Here is a 25,629-nt window from a genome sequence, read left to right as displayed (position 1 = left end):
CCATCTTCCTGTTTTGCTGGTAACCGCTTCATGGAACTAGCATAGTGTTCTATAGGACAACCATGAGAATGCCTAAACATTTGTAATTGGAACAATTTTCTGGACGAAGTGGTGCATTATCTGACAGAAATGCAGGGGTGCCAAGATTTTTGGCCATGACTGTACCTATTTATAAAACCATGTTTTGCAACCATCACAGATTACATCATACATTGGATATAAAAAGTCTACACACCCCTGTTAAAATGTCAGGTTTCTCCTTTATTACTTTATTTATCTCTGGTAGGAAAGTGCGTAGACATAGCAGATAAAGATAGGGGAAGTGGAGCATAAACTGGCAGCATATGCAGATGACCTGTTCTATATTGTAAATCCTAGAATAACATTGCCTAACTTTAATGAGATTATTAAAACTGTACAGTGAGCTATCACATTTGAAAAATAAATCTTGCAGAGTCAGAGATCCTAAATTATTAATATACCCAAAGTTAAGAGGCTGAACCTACAAAAAGACTTTCCATTTACATGGAGGAAAAAGGAAATGGGCTACTTGGGAATAAAAATAACTTCAACAAAAGCCCTGTACCAGGCAAATTCCATTCCATTAGTAAACTAAATAAGAGGAACTAGGGAGATTGTCAAAAAGGTGGCAATTCCTGGATAGGTCGTATAAACCTGGTAAAGATGATGTGACTACCAAAAATTCTGTATAAGTTTCACATGCTCCCAGTATACCTACTAGGATCTTTTTTCAGGATAATAAAGAAGATAATACTTAAGTTTATTTGGGCAAATAGGAAACCGAAAATTAGGTATGAGGTATTGTGTAGGGCAAAAGGGAACGGTGGTTTAGGCATGCCAGATATTGAATATTATCTAGCGTTGATATTATCACTAATAGATTGGATATTCAATTCACAAGGGAAAGGTTGGGTGAATATGGAAGAGATCCTGAGTAAGGCACAGTTAGGGAAAATCGTTTGGTTACCACATAAATTCCGCACATTAGACGTGAATATTCATCCACTGACACAGAAAATTTTAAGTGTTCTGTAGAATGTATAAGCAAAAGGGATGGAAATATAATTCAGTTATGATTTCCTTGGTGGGAACGGAGTATTTTCTCTCAGGGAATGATAGTATCTCTGGGAATTGGATCAAAGATCAGAATGCATGTTTTTTAAAGATATACTGAATAAAGGGAAATTGCACACTTTTTTTTTTTTTTTTTTCGATTTAAAGATAAAAAAAAAGATATATTTTTCACCTTAGATGAGTTGCGGTACGGCCAATTAGGTTATTTTGTTTCAATGCTCCCACAACCACTGAGGACATCGGAGGATCAGTATCCATTTGAGAAACTGTTAAACATGACTATAGTTCCCAAATTGGGTGCTTCTAGGATTTATAAGGTTCTTATGGATACGGTGGGTACTGATCCTCCCCAGTTCTTGGAAAAATGGGAACAGGAGCTTGGATCAAAATTGAATGAGCAACAAAAGAATAATATATTCATATTATAACATGAGGTGATGAATATGAGCACAGTTGAAATTAATTACAAATGTATCGCTAAATGGTATATTACACCGAGTAAGGCACATAAGCAACAAGTAGATGTTTCACCTTTATGTTGGAGAGGATGTGGGGAAAAGGTTACAATGGTTCACACATGGTGGGATTGCCTGAAAATACAGGATTACTGGAAGGGAATATTACAATATATTCAGGAAATATGTGGGATTACTGTACAGAGACATGTGGATATGTTTTATTTTATAAATTTGAATCTTTTAGTAAAACTACACAAGAATAGGGTATTATATCATTTAGTCAGTTTGGCTAAGGACTTGATTCCAAATTTTGACTTGCCCCAGACCCACCAAGCATAAATGACTGCGTTAACAGAGTGGAAAATATCTACAGGATGGAGGAGTTGTGTCATATCAAGAAGGGTAGAATAGGAAAATGTGGAGTAGCTGGTTGATTTTCAAAACCTCTAAAATATATCTGGAACTGGTTGGAATATAGGCGAAAGAGTAATAGCGGGAGTACCCAACAGAGAGAAGGAGATAGAGGGGAAGGGATACAGATAGACAATCATGAGAAGGGATAGAAACTAGGATTGTATGGACTAGGGAAAATGGAGGGGGGGGGGGGGTAAGGGATAAGATTATGTAAATTGCATTTATGTACTGGTGAAGTTTTTTCTTTGTTTTTTTTCTTTATGTGTGCACTTGATGCTCTTTTTGTATTGGAAAAAATTAATAAAAGATGTTGATAAAAAAAAGTCAGGTTTCTGTGATGTAAAGAAATGAAATGAAGATAATTTCAGAGCCTTTTCCACCTTTTAATGAGACAACTCAATTGAAAAAAAACTGAAATCTTTTAGGGGGGGGGGAGTAAACATAGATATGTTTGGTGCAAAAACACTGCACATCGCCGAAAGAACACCATACCCACAGTGAAGCATGGTGGTGGCAGCATCATGCTTTGGGGCTGTTTTTCTTCAGCTAGAACTGGGGCCTTAGTCAAGGTAGAGGGAATTTATGAACAGTTCCAAATACCAGTCAACATTGGCACAAAACCTTCAGGCTTCTGCTAGAAAGCTGAACATGAAGAGGAGCTTCATCTTTCAGCATGACAATGACCCAAAGCATACATCCAAATCAACAAAGGAATGGTTTCACCAGAAGAAGATTAACATTTTGGAATGGCCCAGCTATAGCCCAGACCTGAATCAGATCGAAAATCTGTGGGGTGATCTGAAGAGGGCTGTGCACAGGAGATGCCTTCGCAATCTGACAGATTTGGAGTGTTTTTGCAAGGAGGAGTGGGCAAATATTGCCAAGTCAAGATGTGCCAAGCTGATAGACTCATACCCAAAAAGACTGAGTGCTGTAATAAAATGAAAAGGTTTTTCAACAAAGTATTAGTTTAAGGGTGTGCACACTTATGCAACCATATTGTTTTAGTTTTTTGTTTTTACTTCCCTCCACCTAAAAGATTTCAGTTTGTTGTTCAACTGAGTTGTACAGTTTATAGGTTACATTAAATGTGGAAAAAGTTCTGAAATGGTTTATCTTTGTTCCTCCCATACTTCCTGGTCAGAATACACTGAGCAGTGCTGCAGCCACTGGCTGCAATTGCTGATCGCATGCTGGTTTTCCAGCTTGACAGTTCTACAGAAGCCGGTCGATTTAAACTGGTTTCTGTTGAACAGGTTCACGCAAAGTTGGACAGTTCCTGCTGAACCGGCTAACTTTCAGTACATGGTGCGCAGCTTAAGATGGCAATAAAAAAAAACAAATCTGTGTTCTTTAACCTTTAATCCACTAACTAAATTGCATGACTTCCTCCACCATTACCAAGCCATAGCCACTGGAAGCTAGACTTAGATTTGGCTTTTTGTTTCTCCATGTTTTCGTGTCGTGCCATGCCAATACAAAAAAAGAAATAAACATGAGAATGAATAAACATTTGTAATTGCAACAATTTTCTGGGTGAAAAGGTGCATTATCTGACAGGAGTGCAGGGGTGCCAATATTTTTGGCCACGACTGTATGTCTGTGTACACATAGATCGAGCAGAGCGTTTCAGGGGATGGCTATCAGGGATATTGATATCTTTTAGGTAAAACTACATGGCACCCAATTTGATGGTCTTTTATGTGTTTCATATTGTTTGCAGAATCAGTGTGAAACCTTTTCTTAACATTTACTCTTAGTTTATGGCATCTCTAAGCTATATTTTACAATACAGAGACTGTATTTTAAATGACATTTTAGGAGTAGTTTGAACAGAAATATTCAAGATTCGTAAGAGCTAATAAACCAGATCTTACAACTGTATATTATTCTACAGTCCAGATAACTGATGATTCTAATTTGTTTGAAGGTCGCAATTATCCCTTACCTAAACCAGTATCAATACACTAAGGTACATTTATGTGTGATAACTTTTTCTTTTAGAATACTTGGGTTTGTTTGCTGTAGATTTTTTATAGAGCCAGTAAAATGACCCTGGCATTTCATTCATATAAAATTGAGAATTTTATGACCTATGTCCTTGCTGCTTTTGCAAACAATCATTTCTTGTATAATCTGTCTCCTCCTGTCCTCACCACCCCATATTGCTCATGCTTAAATATTTTTGTAGGCCAATAAATGTAAATGCACTCTGTAAAACCGTTTGTCTTTATAGTTTGGTTCTTTCAATTTACTGCATTTGACCTCAGTTTTGTTCCTGCTGTCTTCCGTTCAACACAGATTTCAGATAAGTGCTTTATAGTATTTAGTGCTGTCTTCTTTTCTATTGTGTACAGATGTATTTATTTGACTGCAGAGTAGATTCATGGTTCATTGACATTGTCGCCCTGCAAACTGAAGACTTGCTTATACTGTACTATTATCGCTGTTTTGTGAGCATAGTGGATTGGGAGATAACATTTATTTTTTCTTGTCTTTATACCAGTGATTGTATTATGCTTTAGAAAGAAGTAAATTCTTATTCACTGCTCTTTTAACAAAACAGTTTACATATACTGGATTTAAACATGCCATCATTTTTGTCATTTAGTAAAAATGTTTCACATTTTGTTGTAAAATGGATACTAAGTTTTCCACTTTGTAAAATATACTGGAAAGTCTTTTGTATTAGTCCTTTGCAATCTAAGTGATTGACTTACTTCTACTTTGCATTTCTGCATGTGAAAACAAAGGATGGTCTGCAACTTCCATTCTGCTTTTATAAACCTTAAGAATCCCATCCCTCGTCGATCCCAACCATCATGGCAGTTTCAGATGTACGCTCAATTATAGTAGTCACTTTTAGTTGTCTTTATATGAATTTGTATGAATCAATAAGCAGAATTGTATTTTACCTGCAGTGGCACTGACAAATTAGCAGAACAATCTCTAAAGAAATGACTGAAATGGGAGTCTTTTCAGTTCATGCTTTTTACAATAATGTCAAAAATAATACTTTTTAGGGGTATCACAGCTAGAAGTCTTCATTAATAGCCAGGAACGTATATTCCATAGCCATAAAGATCCCCACAACTTAGTGCCTCTAGTTCCAAAGTAATGAACCTAACTCTTGTTCCACAGCAAGTAAACTCTCCTGATTTACAGCCAGAAAGCCCTTTTTCCCCTCTTCATAAGCACTCAGAACCAAATACTCATCCACTCCCATTCACTACCTGGTGCCATTTTCCCTTCAGAGCATTTTACTCCCTTTGTTCCCTGTTTGGTACCATCCTCCCTTTTTTTTGTAGCAAGGAAAACCCTCCCCACCATAAAGTTGCGTACCCTTCTTTATTGTACACGTGGGAAATCCACCCTATTAGACAGTCAGGTTTTTATATTACATTTTCAATTTTCATATTCAGCCCCCCATTTGTTAGTCAACTGCATCTCCATTCACAGCCATGAAACTCCTCTACCTTGTTTCACAGCTAGATGCCTCCATGTTTAACAGATGTGTACCTACCTCACTCACAGCCAAAATACCTTAATAGGTCTGCAGGTACAATTCTGAAGGTCTAATCTTTTCATTGTTCTTCTCCCATTTGGCATTGCTGAACATTGCATTGCATCTTTTAAAGAATTGAGTTGAATGACAAATTGTGGGGCATCACAACCAAATGAAACATGCAGGACATTTCCAAATGCAACACATTGGCAGGAACAGTCTCCTTCAGTATCCATTTGTTAAATTATTGCAATTGATTGCAATAATTTGCATTAATTACACGGTTTGGAGAATAGGCAAGTCACTGATAAGAGAAATAGACTTGGGTGGCTTTCCATGCTGATTGGCAAGCACATCAAAACCGGTTTTGTTCTTGTATTGAAATGTTTGGTAGTCAATACAAAAAGGTTGTTTGTGATGTTTCCAAAAAGCAGGTTGGAATCTAAAATAAATTTGAAATCAATGCAACATATTTCTTTATTGTACAGTACACAAGTCTTGAATCATAATAGATAGGTTATATGCCCCACCTTCAAGTTATTGAACACTGGCAAAGCAACTGAAAGCTTTAACACCCCCTTATATACAGTAACTGCTCCAACCAGGCTAGTCTCAGTTTTTTGCTTGTGTCCTTACGTGAAAACTAGTAGGAGGAGATATCTTGGGGCTGCACAAAGCAGAAACAGAACAAATCACATACTGCATTTCCTATACATGCTTTGGCAAAAGATGCCTTGTATGACTGGAAGCACCCAGAGAAGATATATGTGCCTGCTAAGTGTATGATGAGGAATTCTCCAAGAAATGGGTTGTTTCAGAAATTGATCTGGCTGTTTCTTGTCTCAGTAAGAATCTCAGTGTTTTGACCAAGAACTCACCAAATTTCAGGGGTCCCGCAGACAAACATTTTGAGGCCTTTTTAAAGGTTTTTCTCTGAGCACCTGGAGTACCTGGTTCTTGTTCTTTACATGGAGCAGAACAAAGTGTTTTTCTGGCACAGGAGAAGCTCCACTCTCTTCTACGGCAGGCTCAGAACCAGCGGTTCATGGTGAGCTCATCTGTGAGTGTTCTTGTACCATGGTGGCCTCTTTTGAAGCAGTGCCTAAGTGGCATTCCACACCTCTACAGTACAACATTCTGTCAGTCTGGAACAGGTTGATTTTCATTCAGTTGGTTCAGGCATCTGTCAGACAGGGCCAGGTTTGGTGTGTTTCCAACCCATTCCTGGAACTGGGAGTATTTTTTTCCTCCTACAGGCTTGGACCATCCTCACCATAGCTGCCAGCATGATAGGCTGGGGTGGAGTGCTGGGGACTGCCACAGCTCAAGGAACTTAGATGGCAAGGGAATATCAGCTTCAGGTACATGTCCTGGAGCTAAGGGACATTTACCTGTCCTTTTCTGCACTGGACAGCTCATCTCTGAGGGTTGCCTGGTTAGAGTGCAGGTGGACAATGCCACGGTAGTTCCTTACATCAACCACCAAGGCAGAACAAGAAGCTGCATGGCTCAGAAGATGGTAAATCTCACTCTGGCCTGGACAAAGACCAAGGATCCAGCCATTTCCACTGTGCACATCTTGAAGAATCGGCAGGCGGGCCTCTTCAGTCAGCAGCAATTGATGCCAAGGGAATGGACACTGCATCCAGACGTGTTTTTGGGAGATCTGTTGTTGGTGGGGGGCTCCCGATGTGCACCTTCTAGCATCCAGATTAAACACAAAAACTTGCCAGGTTTGTGGCTAGAACCAGAGGTCTTCAAGCATTTGCAGTAGGTGCTCTGGTGATTCAGTGTAATCAATTTCATCTGATACATACATTTTTGCCTGTTCAGTTGCTACTGTATCTGCATCGCATAATTGAGGTAGAAAGAGTGGGGATAATTTTGTTAGCTCCACATTTGGCTCTCAGATGTTCTTCACATGCTAGTGGAACCTTCCTGGCCTCTTCTGGGCCAATCAAACCTTTTTTCCTCAATTTACCATCCTGCTTCACAGTTGCTGCCCTTAATGTCATGGCTGTTGAGGCCCAGGCTTTAAAGTAGAAGGTGATCTCAATCTGTGATTTCCATCATTTTAAAGGCCAGAAAAGTGACTTTCTGCACAGTTTATCATCATACTTGGAAGGCATACTTCATTAATGTTGTCAGAGGAATTTCCATCCTTGTATTATTCGTTGGGTCATGTGCTTGCCTTCTTGCAATTGGGGCTGACCCATAAATTGGCATAGAGTACCCTGAAAAAGGCAGGTTTCTGCCTTAGCCAGTCTGTTCCAGAGACCACTAGCCCCTGAATCTCTTATGAAGGCTTTTGTGCAAGGAGTTACTCACATTGCGTGACCTCGAACACCGGTAACACCATAGGACCTTCCCCAGAGGCTTTTGCTCCTTTAGAAGCTGCCTTTTGAACCTGTCTGAGATTCCTTTGTTTGATCTTACACCAAAATTACTTTCCCGATCATAATTACCTGTGCAAGAAGGTATGTTGCACAGAGACAAGGTAGTCTTGTGACTGAGCTTTCCTTTTTTTATCTGGATTCCACTTAAATGACAATATTGTCTTACCTTCTTTTTGGCCTTTTATAAGGGTTCAAAAGAGGCAGTGGCCCTTTATTGCTGGATGTACTGCGGGCTTTTTCAGTTTAACTCACTGCTAAATCCTCTATCAGAGAATTAGACTTGTCCTTCATTATGCCTGAGGTGCCTAAGAGGGGTATTTCTGCCTTGTGATCCACCATTGCCAGTTGAAAGCGCCAGGTCTTTTTTTTTTTTTTTTACTATAGCTTGTGCTGGGCTTTTGTTGTACAGATTATTGTAAGGCTGCTATCTGGTTCTCAATTCGCTCATTTACTAAGTTTTACCAGGTAGATATTTGGGCCTCTGCTAATTCCAGTTTTGACCGCAAGGTGTTGTAGGCTGTAGTTTTAAAAGTAATTCTTGGCCTTTGGTTTTGGGATTCTGTACAGTAAAGAATGTTGGACCATTGCCTCTGTAACTGTGACTATGATCCTTGCATCGCTCGCTACAAAACTGAGGCATGCCTAATGTGAGGGGTTTTAAGAGGAAGTTTTACAGCTTTGAGTGGTTCTGCCAGTGTCTGGTCATCTGAAGGTGCAGCATATAGCCCATCTGTTATGACTGAAGATAAGAATATTGAACACAGGGCAATCAGAATGTTTACAATTATATGCAAACACCCTGCAAAATATAGCACCAGTTCACAAAAAATATTGGTGGACTGGAGAGAAGGCAGAGCACTGATAAGCAGCACAGTGCACCTTGGCTATGATAAAAAATAAGCCAAACTGAATTTATTTTCTCTTGAGAAGACGTGGTTAATGTATATGTGAACCATTACCTTGTAAAACAACCCATTCAATTTAAAGTAGAGAAGCAAGCCAAAACATTTTGTGTATATCATTTAAAAAATACAAAACCTTCTTTTTTTCTTTCTTTTTGATTATCGATCGCATGACTCTCGGCTGCATAAGGGGCTTAAAGATGGGGGGGGGCGGCATGTCAGCAGGAGGCAGAGAAGCAGCTGTACACTGATCTTCCCAGTAAAGTGCTGTCCAGGGGGCGTATGAGCACAGGTCTGACCATTGGATTACAGGCAGGCTATGCTCCCAAGTAGAATGCAAGGAAGAAAACTGATCACACTGGAATAGATGTGCTTCCATGCCTAGTGTAATCAGTTTGAAATAGAAGAGCAGGGGAGCTGTCAAGATCACCAGATATTTCACACAAAGGAAGCAATGCAAAGAGAACAGGATACATTTTCATATAAGTACATGGTACAACAGACCCATATCAGGACCTCCACACACAGGCTTCTTCACAGTAGATGAATAATGTGAAAATGTGGAATACAGTCAGATGTCTTTGTTATAGTCTATGTGACCCCAAAAGCCAGATACCTTTTTAGTTTTGTTAATTTAGTAAATTATATTGTGGAAGATCCAAGCTCACAATGTAGGCTTTTGTACTTACAGTTGCAAGAAAAAGTATGTGAACCCCTTGGGATTACGTGGAGTTTTGCATGAATTGGGCATAAAATGTGCTCTGAACGTCATCGAAGTCACAACAATAGAAGAACACAGTCTGTTGAACATAATACTACACAAACATTAGATGTTGCCATGGTTTAATTGCACATAACATGTAAACATTCACAGTGCAGGGAGGAAAAAGTATGTGAACCTTTGGACTTAATAACTGGTTGACCCTCCTTTGGCAGCAATAACCTCAACCAAACGTTTCCTGTAGTTGCAGATCAGACCTGCACAACGATCTGGAGTAATTTTGGACCACTCCTCTTCACAAAACTGTTTCAGTGTAGCAATATTCTTGGGATGTCTGGTGTGAATCGCTCTCTTAAAGTCATGCCACAGCATTTCAATCGGGTTGAGATCAGGACTCTAACTGGGCCACTCCAGAAGGCGTATTCTGTGCTGTTGCAGCCATTGTTTTGCTGAATTACTTGTATGCTTTGGGTCATTGTCCTGTTGCATCACCCATCCTCTGCGGAGCTTCAGTTGGCGGACAGATGGTCGTACGTTTTCCTGCAAAATGTCTTGATAAACTCTGGAATTCATTTTCCCATCAATGACAACGATCCGTCCAGGCCCTGAGGCAGCAAAGCAGCCCCAAACCATGATGCTCCCTCCGCCATGTTTTACAGTGGGGATGAGGTTTTAATGTTGGTGTGCTGTGCTTTTTTTTCTCCACACGTAGTGTTGTGTGTTCTTCCCAAACAACTCAATCTTGGTTTCATCTGTCCACAGTATATTTTGCCAGTAGTGCTGTGGAACATCCAGGTGCTCTTTTGCAAAATCAAACGTGCTGCAATATTCTTTTTGGACAGCAATGGCTTCCTCCGTGGTGTCCTCCCATGTACTCCATTCTTGTTTAATGTTTTCCTTATTGTAGATGTGTCAACAAAAATGTTAGCATGTGCCAGAGATTTCTGTAGGTCTTTAGCTGTCACTCTGGGATTCTTCTTTACCTCATGCAGCATTCTGCGCTGTGCTCTTGCAGTAATTTTTACAGGATGACCACGCCTAGGGAGAGTAGCAACAGTGCTAAACTTTCTCCATATGTCTTACCATGGACACATGAACATCAAGGCTTTTGGAGATACTTTTGTAACCCTTTCCAGCTTCCTGCAAGTCAACAATTCTTGATCGTAGGTCTTCTGAGAGCTCTTTTCTGCGAGGCATGGTTCACATCAGACAGTGCTTCTTGAAACCAGTAAACCCAAAGTAGGTGTGTGTGTTTTTTTTTTTTTTTTAAGGGCAGGACAGCTGTCAGCACAGCTGTCAGCAACACATCCAATATCATCACACTGATTGGAGTCAAGGTTGGCTCACTCCTGGCTCCAGTTAGCTCTGGGAGAAGTCATTAAGCTAGGGCCTCACATACTTTTTCCTCCCTGCACTGTGAATATTTACATGTTATGTGCAATTAAACCATGGCAACATCTAATGTTTGTGTAGTATTATGTTCAGCAGACTGTGTTCTTCTATTGTTGTAATTTAGATGATGTTCAGAGCACATTTTATGCCCAATTCATGCAAAACTCCACGTAATCCCAAGGGGTTCACATACTTTTTCTTGCAACTGTAGGTAAATTTGATTAACTGATTTACATTTAATTGATCTGCAAATATTTTTGTGTCTGTTAATTGGTTATGGTTAATATTTCATTTAACCACTTGCCCTCTAGAGGATTTACCCCCCCTTAATGACCAGGCTTCTTTTTGCTACTCGGCGCTGCACTAATTCAGCTAATTGCGCGGTCATGCAATGCTGTACCCAAACGAAATTTACGTCCTTTTTTCACACAAATAGAGCTTTCTTTTGGTGGTATTTGATCACCTGTGCACTTTTTTTATTTTTTGCGCTATAAACAAAAAAAAGACCAAAAATTTTGAAGAAAAACAATATTTTGTACTTTCGGCTATAAAAAAAAATATATAGTAAACTTAAAGTTGGTTGTAAATTTAGGCCAAAATGTATTCTGCTACATGTTTTTGGTAAAAAAAATCCCAATAAGTGTATATTGATTGCTTTGTGTGAACATTATAGCATCTACAAACTATGGTATAGATACTGCAATTTACGCCATTTTTTTGCTATACAGTGCTGCACTAGTTTATGTGACAATTGTGCGGTCATGCAATACGGTACATAAATGAAATTTATGTACTTTTTTCATGCAAATATAGCTTTCTTTTGATGGTATTTAATCACCTGTGCATTTTTTTTTATTTTTTTTTTTGAGATAAACAAAAACATTTTTTTTTTTACACAAAGTTGTCATTTAAATGATATATTTCTCGCACAAGCCATGGGTATATGTGGAATTACACCCCAAAATACATTCAGCTACTTCTACCGAGTATGGAGGTACCACATGTGTGAGACTTTTTCGGAGCCTAGCCACATACAGGAGCCTGAAATCCAATGACCACTTTGAAAGCCTGAAGGTGCGTAACTTCCTCATTTCACTTCCTCATTACCTATCCCAGTTTTGAAGGCCCTGAAATGCCAGGATAGCATCAACCCCCCCCCCCCAAAATTACCCCTTTTTGGAAAGTAGACACCCCAAGAAATTTAAAAAGAGGCATGGTGAGTATTTTGCAGATTTCATTTTTTCTCACAAGGTTTTGGAATATAAAAAAAGAAAAGAAAAAATGTTTTTTTTTTCCTTCAATTTTCAAAAACTTGTGGCAACAAATGAGATCTGCAAAATACTCACCATGCTTCTTAGCAAATTCCTTGGGGTGTCTACTTTCCAAAAAGTGGTAATTTGAGGGAGGTTTGGTGCTATCCTGGCATTTCAGGGCCTCCAAAACTGTGATAGGTAGTCAGGAACTGTAATGATAAAATAAAGCCCTTTAAAAGCCTGATGGTGCTTATTGGATTTTGGGGTCCTGTACTTGGCTAGACTGCCAAAACATCTCTCACATGTGGTACCCCCATACTCGGGAGGAGTAGCAGAATGTATTTTGGGGAGTAATTCCACATATACCCATGGCATGTGTGAGCAATAAATAATTTAAGTGACAATTTTGTGTAAAAAAACAAAAAAAAAACATTTGTCATTTTCCAAAATCTTGTGGTTAAAAAAATAAATTCATCTATTGATTCAACATGCCTCTCAGCAAATAGTTTGGGGTGTCTACTTTCCAAAAAGGGTCGCTTTGGGGGGTGGGGGCATTTTATGCCCAGCATTAGAAGTTTATGCCACACATCACTCACTCTTCTAACCACCTGAAGATCAAGCATTTTCTGACACTTTTTGCCAACATGAAAAAAATCTGTATTTTTTGCTAGGAAATTAATTTAAACCCCAAAAATTATATATTTTTTTTAAAGCAAACACCCTAGTAAATAAAATGGGTGCTGCAATTTTTTATATTACATAGTACTCGTGCAGAAATTTTTCAAACACAAAATATCAGTTCCCTGACAGCTCCTGACACGCTGATCGGGACAGAAGAGTTTATCTGTCCCGATCAGCGGTGTTCCCTGCAGTACGCCCCCCCGCCCCCTAGTAAAACACTCCCCTTTCACTGAATAATAAAGTTAACTCCTTCCTCCCCAGTGCCATTAGTACAGTGTCAGTGGTTTTTTTTTTTTTTGCACTAATCACTGTATTGGTGTCACTGGGGATGTCAGTGACCCCAAGTCAGTTCCCCCCAGTGTCAGAATGTCCTCTGCAGTCCCGCCATAAGTCGCTGATCGCCGCCATAAGTCGCTGATCGCCGCCATTATTAGTATAAAAAAATTTTTAAAATACCAGTATCTTTCCCGCCATTTGTAAATGCTATAACTTTCACGTAAACCAATTAATTTACACGTATTGGGTTTTTTTGTAGCAAAAACATGTCGCAGAATGCATTTTGGCAGAAATTTATGACTAAATTTGATTTTTAAATTTTTTTTTTACTGGACATGTTTTATAGCAAAAAGTCCAAAATATTGTTTTTTTCCTCAAAATTGTCAGCCTTAATTTTTTAATAGCGCAAAAAATATAAAACGCACAGGCAATCAAATACCACCAAAAGAAAGCTCAATTTGTGGGAAAAAAAGGATGTAAATTTAATTTATGTACATATTGCATGACCGCGCAATTGTCCGTTAAACTAGCGCAGTGCTGTATAGCAAAAAAATGGCGTAAATTGCAGTATCTATACCATAGTTTGTAGACGCTATAGCTTTCACACAAAGCAATCAATATACACTTATTGGATTTTTTTTACCAAAAACATGTAGCAGAATACATTTTGGCCTAAATTTATAACTAATTTTGAGTTTACTATATATTTTTTATAGCTGAAAGTAAAAAATATTGTTTTTCTTCAAAATATTTGGTCTTTTTTTGTTTATAGCGCAAAAAATAAAGCGCACAGGTGATCAAATACCACCAAAAGAAGGCTCTATTTGTGTGAAATAAAGGACGTAAATTTCGTTTGGGTGCAGCATTGCATCACCACGCAATTATCAGTTGAATTAGTGCAGCGCCGAGTAGCAAAAAGAAGCCTGGTCATTAAGGGGGGTAAATCCTCAGGAGGGCAAGTGGTTAATATCCATAGGCAACGTTTTAAAAGCCTTTACAAGCTACAATTTTAGATTTACAGAGGAGATCTAGTGTTAGAATTACTGTCCTTGATCTGACGTTCGTGGCGACACCTCACACACATGTGCAACCACTGTTTCTATATTGGCACAGGGTCAACACTCACGAATGCAGATGCGCGGGGGGGCGAGGGTACTTTTTTTTTTTTTTTTTTTTTTTAATTTATTTTGATTTTTTAAATAATTTTAACACTGTCCCCTTCATATTTTTTTTTTTTATCACTTTTAATGCTATCACAGGGAATACAAATATCCCCTATAACTTCAATGGGCATTGTCATATATTCTTTTTTGAGAAATCTGGGTTCTATCAGACTCTAGATATCTCCTCTGCCCTTACATTATCTAATCAAACCAAGATCGGTGTGATCAGATGCTTTCCCAATTTACAAATGACGCTGTTTATATCCTGTGAAACTGAAGTGATGAAATACTTGTAGCTTCTGATTTCTTAGAGTATAGAAATGATTGGCACCATTCTGGTCTCCAATCAGCTCTATGGTCAGCTGGAAGAAACACCGGCTGCATTCTCAGGTTGCCCCGATGGCACGGGGCTGCCCGAGAAGGCCGTGGGGGAGGGGGCATCATCTCCCACTACTTGTAAAAGCAATCCTGCAGCTAATTAGCCACTAGGATTGCTTTTACATGAAAGCCGATCGCCGGCTGAAAAAAACTATACCAGGGTGATGCGTGCAGCTGTAGGCATCATCCTGGTATAACCATTCAAAGTCTAGTGATGTATTAGTACGTCGCTGGTCCTTGTTGGGTATACAGTAATACCTCGGATTACAAATTTAATTCGTTCTGCAGGACATTTTGTATATATAGAAGAATTCGAAAAAAACCGAAACACTGTTTCCCATAGGAATGCATTGAAAACCAATTAATCCGTTCCGAAGGTCAGAAAAACAGTAAACGCTACTAAAATACCGCATGAGTTATTTTATTAACTCATGCGGTATTTTAGTAGTGATAACCATGTGTTAATGTTTCAGCTGTCAGCGGGTTTCCCCACTGACAGCTGAATGTAAAAGAATTGCTGGCAAAATTCTTTTACACTCAGCTGTCAGGTGCCAGTTTTTAAATGTAATTACCGGTTTTTTGGTTTTTTTATTCACTATTAGTAGTTCAGAAATTCATCTGTCACTTCCCCCTCCAGCTAAAAGAGTTTCTTTTAGTTTTTCCCCAAAAGAAACAATGTTTCCTTTCAGTTTCTTAAAGATACAAAGTATCCTTTAGCTTCCGAGAAACTGACAGCTAATGTTGTGAGCTATAGTGAAGAAAAAAAAAAAGATGGTAATTGCATTTAAAAATCAGCACTGACATAACTTCATATTGTGAAAACAATTAGTAAAACATTCGTAAACCGAGGCATTATTTTCAATGGATTTTCATTTATAAACGGAAAATGACGTTAACAGAAGCATTCGTAAACCGAGGTATTACTGTATACGCTATGTTTTTTTTTTTTTTTTTTTTTTTTTTTTTATGCAGCCTGTGGACTGAATGGAGAAAAAAAAAAGAGAAGAAATCTCTGCCAGGAAAAGTGTGTGGTATGCCCACCATTAGAATATACCGCCCTTCATCCACCCACTTCTAATGGTGGGCACACATTAGGTCACACTGTGCCACATGCTCCAGTTCCAAGAGTGTACAAATGTCTAAATAGTGGCACACTTGAATAAAAATTGTCCACGTATAAGTGGTACCCCATATGGAAAAAGGATTACACCAAGTCTCAAACTATCTTGCCACTACTCACCATGTGGTCTGGGCATCCGGGCGCGCTCCACATGACTATCTATGCCCTCGTAAGTCAGAAACTTATAAGTATAGCCTGTTGCTCTCTTACAGGTCTTCTACATCTTGACCCCATATTTGGCACGCTTGCTGGGGAGAAATTGTTTGAATGCAAGGTGACCAGAAAAATTAGTGAGGGACTCATCAACGCAGATGTTTTGCTGGGGAGTATAGACATGTGCAAATTTTTGGTTAAGGTAGTTTGTGAGGGGCTGAATTTTGTGGAGCCGGTCAAATTCAGGGTCACCCCAAGGATGACAGTGTATTGTTGTTGAAATGCATAAAACATATTATACTCTCATATCTATGCCTGGCCATGGCAGCAGAGAACACGGGCATGTGATGAATCGGGTCTGCGGACCAATACAACTGCAATTCATTTTTTTTTAGTAATGCCCATGTTGCGGGTTAGGTCCAAAAAAAATTTGGAAACCGTAATGCATTTCCATGCGAATGGTCTGGCAAGGTTTGAATCTGGGTTTGCAGCGATAAACTGTTGTGCATATAAATTGCTTTGATCCACAATCAATGCATACAGATCTTCCGTGAAAAACAGCTCCAAAAAATCAAGGGGAGTAGTTAAATTTGCTATTCCCACCTGAATTCCAGGTTGGGCAGTGAATGGGGGAAGTATGGGTGCTGCAGAATTTGTTGGCTGCCAATCGGGATTTGTAAGCACATCCGGAAGGATACTAGGGGCTTTACGGGCCTGTGTGCGACTTCTTGGTGATTGCGGGACATTACTTGTACTCGCCACCGCACCAGTTTGTACTGCACTTATGGGACTTGCCATCTCACCAAGTACTGGAGTGCTGGTATTATTATTATAATATTATACAGGATTTATATAGCACCAACAGTTTGCTCAGCGCTGTACAATATAATGGAAGACAATACAGCAACAATGCAGTTCAATGGGTTAGGAGGGCCCTGCCCCTTGGAGCTTACAATCTCTAAGTGGTATGTGAAAGACCAGGAAATACTAGGCCACTAGTACTCGACAGTTCACAAAAAGGTAGCGCGGCACTAGTACTGGCACTCTGCTGCATAGGAGAGTCATCAAAATTTACCGGCAAGTGCTAACAGAGATCAGGCCGGATTCTGCCAACACTGCAGTTTTGTTTGAAATGTATCAAGTGACAGGGACCTACTGACACTGCACTTGCTGGGGGAGAAGGGGGGGGGATAAGCGTAGGGGCTAAACGCAGGTGCCGGGTATGAGCATCTACCTGGCAATCAAGGGGTTATATGTGATTGCTGGTGTACTGACGGGCAATCTGATGCTATCTGGGAGGGACGTAAAAACTATATATATATATATATATATATATATATATACAGTCAGGTCCATAAATATTGGGACATCGACACAATTCTAACATTTTTGGCTCTATACACCACCACAATGGATTTGAAATGAAACGAACAAGATGTACTTTAACTGCAGACTGTCGGCTTTAATTTGAGGGTATTTACATCCAAATCAGGTGAACGGTGTAGGAATTACAACAGTTTGCATATGTACCTCCCACTTGTTAAGGGACCAAAAGTAATGGGACAGAATAATCATAAATCAAACTTTCACTTTTTAATACTTGGTTGCAAATCCATTGCAGTCAATTACAGCCTGAAGTCTGGAACGCATAGACATCACCAGACGCTGGGTTTCATCCCTGGTGATGCTCTGCCAGGCCTCTATTGCAACTGTCTTCAGTTCCTGCTTGTTCTTGGGGCATTTTCCCTTCAGTTTTGTCTTCAGCAAGTAAAATGCATGCTCAATCGGATTCAGGTCAGGTGATTGACTTGGCCATTGCATAACATTCCACTTCTTTCCCTTAAACTCTTTGGTTGCTTTTGCAGTATGCTTTGGGTCATTGTCCATCTGCACTGTGAAGCGGCGTTCAATGAGTTCTGAAGCATTTGGCTGAATATGAGCAGATATTGCCCGAAACACTTCAGAATTCATCCTGCTGCTTTTGTCAGCAGTCACATCATCAATAAATACAAGAGAACCAGTTCCATTGGCATCCATACATGCCCACGCCATGACACTGCCACCACCATGCTTCACTGATGAGGTGGTATGCTTAGGATCATGAGCAGTTCCTTTCCTTCTCCATACTCTTCTCTTCCCATCACTCTGGTACAAGTTGATCTTGGTCCCATCTGTCCATAGGATGTTGTTCCAGAACTGTGAAGGCTTTTTTAGATGTCGTTTGGCAAACTCTAACCTGGCCTTCCTGTTTTTGAGGCTCACCAATGGTTTCCATCTTGTAGTGAACCCTCTGTATTCACTCTGGTGAAGTCTTCTCTTGATTGTTCACTTTGACACACATACACCTACCTCCTGGAGAGTGTTCTTGATCTGGCCAACTGTTGTGAAGGGTGTTTTCTTCACCAGGGAAAGAATATATATAATGTGATTTTGCACACCTGTGCCGCCCTGTAGCAGTATTTCTGCTATAGGGCAGTCAGGAAGCGGTTACATAAATGGTTTGTGTTATGGCACTGTCATTTTAACTGACAATTGTGCAGTTATGCAACGCTGCACAAACATGAAATTTACATCCTTTTTTCCCCATGAATTGGGCTTTATTTCGGTGGTATTTGATCGCCTGTGTGGTTTTTTTTTTTTGGTTTTTTTTTGCGCTATAAACAAAAAAACGACAATTTTGAGAAACAATATTTTGCACTTTTTGCTATAAAACGTGTCCAATAAAAAAAAAATTAAAAATCAAATTTTGTCATAAATTTCAGCCAAAATGTATTCTGTGACTTGTCTATCCCAATACGTGTGTGTAAATTGGTTTACTTGAAATTTATAGCGTTTACAAATGGCAGTATAGATACTGGATTTTTTTTTTTGTATACGAATAGTGGCGATCAGTGACTTATGGCGGCAATCAGCAACTTATTGCGGCACTGCGACAGACTTTCTGACACTGGGGGGGGAACTGACTTGGGGTCACCGATATCCTCAATGACACCAATACAGTGATCAGTGCAAAAAAAAAAAAACACTGACACTGTACTAATGGCACTGGGGAGGAGGGAGTTAACATTTTAGGCAATCAAAGGGCTAATTGTGTGAGGGGAGTGTTTTACTAGTGGGTGGGGGGGTGTACTTCACTGTTGCAAGCTGTCCCGAAAAGCTAAGCTCTGCTCTCCAGAACAGTGAGCTGGGAACTGACCGGGAGCAGAGCTACATTGAAAACAATACAGCTGTGCTCTGTGTCACAGTTTGCCGGCAACCGGCGGGTAATCACGGGCCGGTACCCAGTGATTGACACCTGCGGCCGTGATCGGTGCCGCGGGCAGGGCGGTCGCACGCCTTGCGCGAGCCCCCTAGCATGTAAACAAGGATCACGTTTATTTACGTGATCCTGCATATAGGGGCTGATTTGCCGCAGTATATGTACTGTGGGCGGTACACAAGTGGTTAATGTTCTTGTTTTGTTTGTTTTGTTTTTTTTTTAAACCACATGACGAGCTGTGTGTGTATAATTTACTTGTGTATAGATGGAGGGAAAAAAATATATATATATGTATAATATATACTTTTTTTTTTTTTTTATTAGTGAGGAGCAGCAGCCATCATCTGCCCATAGTAATTATTGGCTGTAACCTGGGTATACGCTGTGGATTGGTGTAAATCTCTGAATGCACAAACTGTGTTCAGGGATTTATGACTGTCTGCAAGTTTACTAAAGCAAGGCATATAACTGTGTACAGTTAGCATACAGCTATTCATTGCTACTGTGTGGTTGTTCACTGCAGTTGTCTTCAGAGCATGGAAATACACCTGAAATTTACACTGGATGCCTGAAACTTTGGGAAAGGGACAGCAGGTATAGTGCCATGGCTGTGCTGTGCTGGGCACTATACCTAAATTCCAGTTGCCCCCCCTACTACCATCTACTACCATCCCGGCTGATTAACTCCTTCTCCTTGTCTGGAGTAGTAGATAGAGGCCGGGGTGCACTGAGAGCTCCAGCAGCTCCGTTCTCCCTCTAAGACGACAAATACACAGCAAGAAAGTGTTGAATGAAAGTAAATTTTCTTCCTTAACAGAATTTTCACTGCAAACAGCCTTGCCTACTGCCTAGGTGATCGTGCGTTACCATCTCCACTCTATGCTGAATGACTGACAGGGAGACCACCCCCCTCCCCTGCTGGGACACACTGAACAGCGCTGGCAACCATTACTGCCAGCACTGATCGAACTACTGACCCCTGAACTCTGCCTTACCTACAACCGACCTCTGTCCTGCTGCCTCTGTGTACTTCTCTACAAACTGCTAACCTTCTTCTCTGCCCTACTGACCCCTGTATAGTGCCCTGCTGAACTCCCATTCTCTGCCACCCTGATGTTTTTTACTGCACCCCCATAGTAGACTAGATCTGGCCCTGTACAGTGTCCATTTTCATGTGTCTTGATAAAAACAAATGCTCTATGATTATCGGGGTGCTTTAAGTGCATATTATGTATTAAAAAATAAAACCCTAAACAGGCATTTACTTTTTTTTTTTATTATTCGGGTGTTTTAGCATTGCCTAAACGTCAGTCTACTGTAGACATATGTCTGTCTGTTTTTCCCATATCATAGGATATATTTGTAGTAATATAGGACTTATTTGGCTGTTGTAGATTGTGTATGTACTGTATGTAAGTTATGTCTAAATTGACATATTTTATTTTTATGTCATCTCTCTGTTTTTTCCTTATATTTATACACACACACATTATATTGCCAAAAATATTGAGACGTCTACCTTTACACGCACATGAACTTTTTTGGCATCCCAGTCTTAGTCCGTAGGGTTCAATATTGAGTTGGCCCACCCTTTGCAGCTATACTGAGCAGGGCCCTGTAAATCTCCCTGTATTTATTTGTATTGTAATTGTACTGTCTGTCCTTATGTCGTAAAGTGCTGTGTAAACTGTTAGCGCTATATAAATCTTGTATTATAATAAAACGGCTTTAGCTCTTCTGGGAAGGCTGTCCACAAGGTTTAGGAGTGTGTCTGAGAATGTTTGACCATTCTTCCAGAAGCGCATTTGTGAGGTCAGGCATAGATGTCGGATGAGAAGGCCTGGCTCGCAGTCTTCGCTCTAATTTATCCCAAAGGTGTTTTATCATGTTGAGGTCAGGACTCTGTACAGGCCAGTCACGTTTCTCCACCCCAAACTCGCTCATCCATGTCGTTTTGGACCTTGCTTTGTACACTGGTGCTCAGTCATGTTGGAACAGGAAGGGCCATCCCCAATCTGTTCCCACAAAGTTGGGAGCAAAATGTCTTGGTATGCTGATGCCTTAAGAGTTCCCTTCACTGGACCTAAGGGGCCAAGCCCAACCCCTGAAAAATAACCCCACATCATAATCCCCCCTCCACCAAACTTTACACTTCGCACAATGCAATCAGGCAAGTACCGTTCTCCTGGCAACTGCCAAACCCAGACATCCATCGGATTGCCAGACAGAGAAGTGTGATTTGTCACTCCAGAGAACACGTCTCCACTGCTCTAGAGTCCATGGCAGCGGTCTTTACACCACTGCTGCTTTGCATTGCACTTGGTGATGTAAGGCTTGGATGCAGCTGCTCGGCTATAGAAACCCATTCCATGAAGCTCTCTACGCACTGTTATTATGCTAATCTGAAGGCCACATGAAGTTTGGAGGTCTTTAGCTATTGACTCTGCAGATAGTTGGAGACTTCTGTGCACTGTGTGTTTCAGCATGCACTGACTCCGCTCTGTCATTGTACGAGGCCTACCACTTTGTGACTGTGTTGCCGTTGTTCCCATTTGCTTCCACTTTATCTGCTCATAATGGTACATAACAGTAAAAGCCTCACATGTCCTGAAAAAAGTGTGAAAATTAATTTTGGCATGCAAAATGTTCAAAACAGTTTTAAGAGGATTCCTTTGCTCATTCATGGTATAGTGATGATTTCTTTTGTTAGGGTATTCCCCCCTCCCTTGGCAATCTGTCTATTGGAGCCTTTAGAATTACCCACTACTTTCTGGAACTGTATGCATTAGCATGTAACCTTCTCTCCTTCCTTCCAGAATGAAGTGCCCACACCTCAGTTGCCAGCCTTGCCATGCTGGACTTTAGGAAAAATTCATTTAAGGATAAGGTCACTTTTTAACAAAAAATAATAAATGCATGTTTTTTTGCAGGTAACAAAATGTGCGTTTATTTTGTTTGTGGAGCCCTTAAAGCATTGGTGCCATGCAGTTCTCCCCCTGACCTGTCAGTATATCTACTTGCTCGTACATCCCATTCGAGCAAGCATATGCTATTGACAGGAAGGCTCAATGAACTGTCACGGCGCTGTGGAGTGCCGTGGTAGATCATTGAAAACTACAAGCCGACAGCCGCAAAGGCTGCCGGGACTTGTAGTTTTCCCATTCCCAGAATATTGTAAATGAGTGACACGGCCACATCTTCTCTTCTTCTTCTTTTTTTTTTTTCTTTTTTTTTTTTTAATTTGACAGCTAGCGAGGGGAGAGATGATTTCCCACTAACTATCACAGCAGGAAGCAGGAACGAGCAGGGGCCAGTCTGATCGTAACATGTTATACCCTGAATATGGGTGTAACGTTACGAAAGGTGAACTTATCCTTTTAACCCTGGGTAAGCTCCCACACAAAGCTTACACAGGGAGATGCCCTGATCTATAAAACTTTGCTTTTCGGTTTACTACCACAAGTCAACATTAATTGTATTGCAGCTTACCATTTCTTTTGTCCAAATGTGCTCCTTATGCTCCTTCATCCAGAGTGGGGGCACTCTAATACAGGTGTATTGTTGGCCAGATCACCAGGTGCAAACAGAGGGGAAAAAAGCCTAAGGAAAGAAACCTGATGCAGCCACCACACCTAATGATTGGTAAGCTGCAATTTGTTTCATTTATGATTTGGGGTGTTATGCTGCTTTTAAATTAAAAGTTCAGGTTTGCAGAGCTGGTTACTGCACACTGCAGCACAGGCCCTTCTGGAACAATGAATGTAAGCATTGCCTGGTATAGTGGAAAGTTGGGCAGTGGATATGGGATCTGCACTTCAACTGTGACCTTTATGGGGTCGTACTAAGGAAGAAGTGGATGGGGAACCCATACAGTGTTTTCGTTAATAAAGTGAACTTTGTTTTTTCTGGCAAGGCTGGACACGGGAACTATGCTTCCTGTGTGATATAAAAAAAACATTGTATTTCCCAATGACCATCCAGACTTTTGATTCATTTTTTACTTATTCGTGATCCTTGATACATCTACTGTGGCGTTGCCCAAAACTCCAGAGGTACTGAGTGAAGGTTATGGGCACACTCAATGGGCTATTAGATTTGGATCCCCACATGTTAGGCTATGTTGATTTTTCAAGCCATCAAAGAGGATTACAGTGCTATGTGCGCTGTTTGTAGCTTGAAGGTAAACTGCCCGTAAGTGGTCTTTCCCACATCCTCCAACCCTATTTTATTTGATATTTGGTCTTAATAAGTGTATTTTATATGAGAGACATACTTTCTTTCTTAGGAATTCACTAGAGATATTTGACTTAATTTTGTTACCTTGGTAAGTTCATATGAATCCAGTTTCGAATTAGGATGCAGGCCCTTTGGGTGTTGTGAGACGCATTTCACCTCAATTTCTGTCCCTGTGACAATTGTATTTTGAACATTTTGGGTTGCTGTGGAAACAAGGATTGTTGATACAGCTTTGGTGGAGACACCTTTTTCCCATGATAACTTCCAGGAGTGAATTTCCCTTCCTAGGGGTAGATTTCCTCTCACTTCTTGTTGTCACCCTCTGTTTGTAAGTATGAGTCGCATGTAAGTCGGATGTATGTAACTCAGGGACTTGCCTGTATGGTAGAAATCTTCTTTCTTCATTTTTTTTTTTTTTTGAGATAATAGAAACACCCTTTTCCTGTGCACTGGTGAAACTGGGCAGAATCGACACAAAGTAGGGGCGGCATGGTAATTGCCATTAGTTCCATATATCAGGTTAATAAAAATTATAAATATACAGTAAAATCAAAGCCGTAACTTTTTTTTTTTTTTATATCGGTGTCCCATCGGGGGATTTCCCTATACTTTCTGTCCTGTAGAAACATCAGGAAATGAGAAGCAGTTGCTTCAATATGAAGGAAATCTTTAGACAGTGGTTTCCAAAAAATATGGCCCCATTGGAAAATTTTGGTTTCTGCTTAACTTTCATTACCAGTGATGGGCGCTAGGGCTAATAGAGAGAAATCTCCACTATAGGGGCACAGTGACAGACAGCAAAAAACACTGAAAGTGGTGCTAAACCCCCACCGCTTTATCTAACAATGAAATACAATTTTTTCCCTTAGGTACATTTTAATGCGTTTGTAAATAATTAAGTATCTAATCTGTACGTTCAACTAAATGCCAGCACAGGACCTGCCCATTTATCACTTCCACTCCTTCAATGCCCACCTGCTCTCTTTGACAATAAGATAGACCAGGAGAAACACAGCTGTCTCTAGTCATGTTTTTTGTTGATTTGTTTATTTGAAGGTTTACACTTTATCAAAATCCAAGACAAGTTACATTAATACAAATTAAAGGGACTTTTTATTTTGTACATATTTTCCTTAACGTTTTTGGCTTAATTATTAATAATTTAGGCTAATTAGTTGGCTTATAGTTAGAAAAGATGTTCCTACTGATTTCTTTTGGGCTTATAGTTAGAAAAAGGATGTTCCTACTGATTTCTTTTGGGAATTATTATGAACTAGTTACTTTAACACGAGGTCACTTCACATATCTTCAGCAGCTTTCAGGATGTTCTAGTATGCAGAAGTATAATCCATTCTGACAAACAATTACGCTGATGGACTGCCTCACTGGCTAGTAGGACTGCAGAGGAGGTAGGAAGGGGTAGACGTGGTTCAGCACTATCAGGTAGTTATTTGTCAGAACAACCTAGCCTTCAGGCAAAATACAAAGTACTACTGAAAGCTACTGGAGATATGTACAGTCACCTCTGGTTTCTATACTTCATCCTAGCCAGCAGCTTTTGTTGGATTGACAGATCGGCATGGCTACGATCTTCAAAGTAGCACTGGAGGGAGCATGGAGCAGCATTTTCTCCAGGAAATAAAAGAAATATAGCCTTTCCTATACGTTTTTATTTAACCATCCCAGCAAGATTGTTAAAATAGTTTAACAATTGGGTATAGGTTTGCTTTAAATACAAAATGGTTTCTAATGAATGCAATAAGCACTTTGTAACGCTATGTAGGCATCGGAAAAGGTGACACAAGGAAGCTGTTGTGAGCTGTGCGTTGTTTTTTTTTTTCGGGGGTGGGGTGGGGGAGGGTGTGGTACTTTAAATATTAGACTTGCATAGTTCCTGGAGTAAATTTTTTTTTTTTTTTAAATCTTTAACAGGTCACTGACCAGAATTGCAATAAACCAGGAGATGAGAAAAGAAATTGAAGAAAATCAGAAGGTTTGTAATTATAATGGCGATCTTATGTATCAATATATCTTGATGCTTTCCCTTCATCACAATCAGCACATACATTTTGTATTTTGTGTGTATGTGGCTAGATGTTATCAGAGGTGATAAACAGTCATATCAAACTGATCATAGTTTTATTTCTGAATACTCTTTCAGTGTTTACATTTCAGTAATGTAATTTAGTCATAACTTAGGAAGCTGCTGTAGTAAAACTTGTCATGG

At 39.9% G+C, this 25,629-nt stretch overlaps 1 protein-coding gene across 1 annotated transcript in view; it reads left to right on the top strand.

Annotated features, from left to right (window-relative positions):
- Window positions 1-25,629, top strand: part of UGGT2 (UDP-glucose glycoprotein glucosyltransferase 2) — a gene marked incomplete at its 5' end in the record, with an annotated part of 518,844 nt that overhangs the window by 49,500 nt on the left and 443,715 nt on the right. The window contains one exon of the mRNA XM_089680491.1: window positions 25,335-25,395. Coding sequence (XP_089536617.1) covers window positions 25,335-25,395 — 61 coding nt within the window. The remainder of the gene's footprint in view (window positions 1-25,334; window positions 25,396-25,629) is intronic.

Source organism: Staurois parvus, unplaced genomic scaffold (genome assembly GCF_062004578.1).
Source record: "Staurois parvus isolate SC_StPar_1 unplaced genomic scaffold, SC_StPar_1.0 ptg000243l, whole genome shotgun sequence".
NCBI classification, from domain to species: Eukaryota; Metazoa; Chordata; class Amphibia; order Anura; family Ranidae; genus Staurois; species Staurois parvus.
The sequence above is the reverse complement of the archived record's forward strand: the minus strand, read 5'-3'. Positions and strand labels throughout refer to the sequence as shown.